The sequence below is a fragment of the Ascaphus truei genome, chromosome 8, assembly GCF_040206685.1.
Source record: "Ascaphus truei isolate aAscTru1 chromosome 8, aAscTru1.hap1, whole genome shotgun sequence".
Taxonomy (NCBI): domain Eukaryota; kingdom Metazoa; phylum Chordata; class Amphibia; order Anura; family Ascaphidae; genus Ascaphus; species Ascaphus truei.
In genome coordinates this window covers 22049523-22054939 of record NC_134490.1, presented here as the reverse complement: position 1 = coordinate 22054939, position 5417 = coordinate 22049523, and the positions used below count along the sequence as shown (strand labels likewise).

The 5417-nt window shown below is 39.4% G+C and overlaps 1 protein-coding gene across 1 annotated transcript in view; it reads right to left on the bottom strand.

Moving 5' to 3' along the window:
* Positions 1–664: 664 nt before the first annotated feature.
* The window catches only part of SAR1A (secretion associated Ras related GTPase 1A), a 34991-nt gene continuing 30238 nt past the window's right edge, over positions 665–5417 (bottom strand). The window contains exon 7 of the mRNA XM_075610767.1: positions 665–2651. Coding sequence (XP_075466882.1) covers positions 2535–2651 — 117 coding nt within the window. The 3' untranslated portion in view covers positions 665–2534. The remainder of the gene's footprint in view (positions 2652–5417) is intronic.

Here is a 5417-nt window from a genome sequence, read left to right as displayed (position 1 = left end):
AAAAAAAAATAGACAAGTCAGTATTTGTTTAAATCTTTTTGTAACTTTTAATTTTTTTTGTTGTTAACCAAATGCTTGAAGGGTTTTCCAAGTCTTTACCTAATTTCTTTCCTGATCCGACTAGCACTCAACATTTCACGTCTGCTTTTGAAAAGTAATTATGATGCCATCATTAGCTAAACTAAGTAGAGCGCAGTATATGTGACGAGAATGCATTGCAAAGGAGCGGATGAAAATAACATACCTCTTATTTACAGAAAACAAATATTGCTAAACTTTCAAATGAAAGGTGATTGGGCTTTTATTTAGATTCATATTACCTGGATATAGTGTTTCAAATGTAGTTTTTTTTTTTGTGCTACAAGCATTGCTCAATGCAACTGCTCACCAACAAAACATTTTAAACAGTTTGCACTACTAACAGCACCAGTACATTGTACTACTGTATGTGCAGTTCTAAATCTACCAACTAAATGATATCGCAATATATCACAGCCTGCAATGAAAAGGGGTCCATGTTTTTACCCGATATATTTACATTGTCAAACATTGTCATTAATGGCTGGCATGATATACATTCTTGCAACCCATTTATACAGAGACCCAAGAGACTCCAGAGATATTTTCAACTAAATGCCTGGTAAGAAAAAGAAAAAACCATGGATTTAGAATGTACTGTTTATGTAACATGAAGTAGTCTCAGAGACACAGCCTTCTGTTGAAATCCATATGTTGGTAAATGCCAAAAGTGGTTTGTATCCTGCAGGGGCAAGATCAACAGTATCGCAAAGCATGTTAAAAAGGATACACAGTCATAGTACAATCTTATCCCGTCACTAAACAAAATGACTAGAAGAGAAATTCCAATACCATAATGTGATTAAGCAACAAAACCTGTATATTTATAATTTAAATGTTAATTTCTTGTTTTTAATACATATATATATTTTTTCCCTCCAAGCCCTAAAGAAGTCATCTACAATCATTTGCTTTTTCCACTAGTGGACGGCTGCTTATTATTAGCCTAAACCCACTTGGATACCCCAAAAATGTATTGTTATTTTATAACATTGCCTTTACGTCCCTGCTACATGCTCATCACAGTTCAATCCTTTTTTTTCAATCTCTGGAAAATAGGGATGTGAATGGATTTTACGGGACATCTTAAATATGGGCGCTGTTGTGAATTCTCTCTGAAAGGACCAATATCTTAAACACTAAACCACTGCAGCTTGGAAATTGTTTTAGCATTTGCACTTAATGTTAGGTATGATTCTTTAAACAGCTCATAACAAAAAACAAAATCGACCGTGTAGACCAGGGGTAGCCAACTCCAGTCCTCAAGGGCCACCAACAGGTCAGGATTTCAGAATATTCCTGCTTCAGCACAGCTGGCTCAGTTAATTCTATTAAACATGTGCTGAAGCAGTGATATCCTGAAAACGTGACCCGATAGTGGCCGTTGAAGACTGGAGTTGGCCAGTCTATCAAATGTCATACCGTGTTTTTTTGGGGCCGTGGCTTTTTGTCTGACATTGAAAAAGCAGTTCATCTTGCACTAGAAAATAAGCATTAAACACACTGCGCAAGATGTTACAGCCGAGTGCTTTTATTTTATTGCAAATTCGATATATGTAGCAAAGTGGGACTGGGCCTTCAAGTGGTTTTAAAAAGCAACTAAACCAGTGACTTCAGGGGGAATAAAAAGGAAGTTGGATACAGCCAATTTTTAACCTAACAATGTTATCACTGCGGTTTGTTCACTCTGATCCTGAGAGTGCACCTATACCCCTTTTGCTGCAAGAGGCCAGCCACGCATTGCACTTGCACGACAGCAAGAGGGTTAGAATGACAACTATATTTCACCACAAATGCTTACAGGGGAAAAAAAAAATAGCAATAGCATGTTAGGACAACAGCAACTTTTGCCCCAGCCCTGGAACATTGTCACTTCACCCAGTGAAAGGCAAAGAAGAAGCAAAGTTATCACACTAGTTAGGCTCCGTCTGACCCCCTATTCAGACAACAGCCAAACGGCCAGAGCAAAATCATTCATGGAGAGCAGACCAGCACAAAACTATGTTTATTGTGGACTTCTAATGCCATGATACTTGGTTCAATATTTTGTGAAATATCTAAATACCATTAAATAGATTTTTTTTTTAAAAGGAAAAAAAATGAAGAAAAAAAAAACCTAATACAAACTCTATACTAAACAAGGTGACTAAAAAAAAAACAAAAAAAAAAAATAAAGAAGGGGAGAAGGGACACTGTTTACATTGACACTTTTAAAAAATATAACCACTTTCTTTTTAAATCAATTAACTCTTGATCAGAGAGGTGCCCACAAGACTCCTGGTTGTAGCTTTTGTGTTGATCAGTGCCTGTGTGAGTCTGCCCTACTCTGATAGAGAAGTCCGTCAGGAAGCTGTGAACAGGATTAAGTCCAGAGGCGTAGAACTCGGTATAATCTTCTTGTTTTGTTTTCTTGCCGTTCCGAAGGGAGGGGTGGGAGAAAAATAATAATAAACATTTCAGTCAATGTACTGGGAGAGCCAACGGAAGCCTTCACCATAACCTTGCCTCTTGAGCACGCTGCACATGAACACTTCCATGGGACGAGCGTTCAGATCCTTCAGTGGCACGTTACCCTGTGAAAGAGAAGATATGAGATGTGCATGTTCCATATTTTGAACCTTCGCCAGGTAATCATTGATGTATGTCAATTAAAGAACTTCTCTGCATTCCTTAAAACGAAATGTATTCATGTGCAAAAAGTGATAAAAAGCACTAATAGGTTTAGAAAATCGTGCATATATTGTGTAACTAATATGGATATGGCTGCGTTTGTGAAATGGAGATCTCACAACTGCATAAATAATACTAGTAAGAATAGATAGGACACTAATGCACATGGAAATTAAATTTGAATGTTGTGGTGTACCAAGTTGTTTGAATTGCAAACAAACCAAGTAATTATATTAAAAACACAGAATTTATTAAAAGAAAGAAAATACTGAATTACAATAAGGAATAAAATTCCTGTGACCGATTAAACTAAGACCCGCAATATAGCATGCATAATACAATGTAGAAAACTCAAATAAATTTGGGTTGTGAGGACCCCTGGCAAAGTTATAGCTAAAAAGTTCTCCGATTCCACCAGAATCCTGTATCCCTTTGGTAATGCACCGTCATGGAGGATACAAGGGAAATATTATTTTTTACTCCTGGACAAGAACCTAGGTGACCCTACAACCATTTTTTTCCCCTTTGAAGTTAAAATCAGGGGGGGGGGGGGGAGAAATGATTTCTTTACCATAGTGTAGAAACATGTGTTTACATCTTTAAATATTTTCCTGCTCACTGATTTTTTAAAAACCACTGTTTTTCCTAAAGAATGAGCCCCACCACCAAGATGTAAATGGTTGTTCCCACTTCGAAACATCACTGGACTTCAAAGGATCTCATTAGAGAACCTCAGGATAGGATAGCCTCTCTAATAAGGCTGTTAGAAGTCTGCATGAGAAATAGCTCTATGGGGTGGAACAAGTTCGAATAAGCAGCAGAGGTTGCCATGCGAACACGTATGCATGCCGCGCCCACAATGTACTCAGCACTTAAAAAAAAAAAAAGAGAGAGAGACAGTACAGGCAATAATAAAATAAGTGCAATAAAAAAATAAAAAATCAGACAATAGGAAAGGAGATCCCTGCCTCGGAGAGCTTACAATCTAAGTGGTATGACAGGTGACTTACAGAGACAGCAGGTAAGGGAATAAGTGCAGTAGATGGCAGTGCCTGGCCACACTTGTTCAGGCTATTGAAAACGCTTCATTTAAGAGGTGAGTTTTAAGGTTTGTCTTTAAAAGGTGGGGAAGAGGGTGCTTGGCGTATACGGAGTGTGAGGGAGTTCCACAGATAAGGGGGCAGGGAGGGAAAAGGGTTTAAAGCTGCAGTTCAAGCAATATCCTACGTGTTTTTTTAATGAATCAGTTCTGTACTATGAGAAAATACTTACAGCATTTAAAAAACAAAACAATTTTTTTAAAGACATTTTTAATGCAACAATCATTTTTTGTTCTTATAGCAACCATTTACAAAGTCACATACCCTTCCTCGTCTGAAACAGGCTCTGACACACCCCTTTTTGAGCCCTGGCCCCTCTCTCTAGCAGTGCACCAATTGTATCTAGCGACTGCCTGGTCACATGATCTTCCCCACAGAACTTTGCATCTTTGGTCCTCTTCTGCTGCATTGACAGCCATTTAGTTAACCCCCGAGCTGAATCTTTGTCGTTCAATCACAGGAGAACGGATCGATCGGAAACTTAGCTAATTACTTAGTGTGTGGATTGTATTGATGCACATATTAAAGGGTTAAAAAAAAAATGTAAACAGCAGCTTGAACTGCCGCTTTAAGGTGAGAGACAGCAGTGAACGTGGTGGAGAGGAGACCGTTCTGTATCGAGCGCAGGCAACGAGCAGGGGCATAACAAGGTTGTGATGGGGGAGGGGTGCCAAGCGTGTAATAAAGGGGTCACCCCCATTAGACACCCCCTTCCACCGTCTGGGAGGTGAGGGGTTAACCCAAAATGTATGTACAATACATATGTTCCCCTGCTTCATAACCAAAAGGCATGTCCCTTGGTTATCCTATTCCCACATTTAGAGGGAATTAATGTATTTTTATTCCCCTGCCTCATGGCAAACTGTTTTATTTGCTAGATATGTATATTGGTATAATTATGGTGTTTGTACCTTTGCAGTGTATGCAGCAACCACATACACTGGGATCCAGGTGGGAGGGAAAGGGTTAATGTTAATTTTGTGTTTATGACCCTTTGTCCCTTTTCCCGCCTTTGCAGGCTCCATTTTGCAATTTCTGGCGATTTGGGCCTGATATCGTAGAAGACCTGCAGGTGGCGCCCGAGAGGAGGAGCGGCGGTTCCCCATTGTTAGTCAATGGAGCCATTAATTTCAATGGGGATTCCTCGAAGCCGACCTCCAGGAACGGGTTGGCAGCCATCCAAACCGCAGACGCAAGAGCGGAAACATTGTCTTGAAGAGAGCTTTGATCACTCCCCGGTCAAGTTCTTTTCCGCAATCAATTGAAGTCCTCCACGCAATGTGTCATCAGAGTAGGCCTCAATTCTAATCCTGCATGCTCCGGCCGTAAAGCACGCAGACAACGTGGTGACGTAATGTCGTAATTTTACGTCCCTGACGCGTTTCGTCACAATACTGCAACTTTATCAAAGGGATTTGTACACGAACAGTAGTGGCTGGATATATATACTAGAGTGTCTGCGATTCAATTGGTGCATCAATTTATGATACTTACGCCCCTATAAACGAGCCTAAATGTATGTAATTAGAAATATCGCTTGAATTTCTATTAATAATCAAATATGAATCG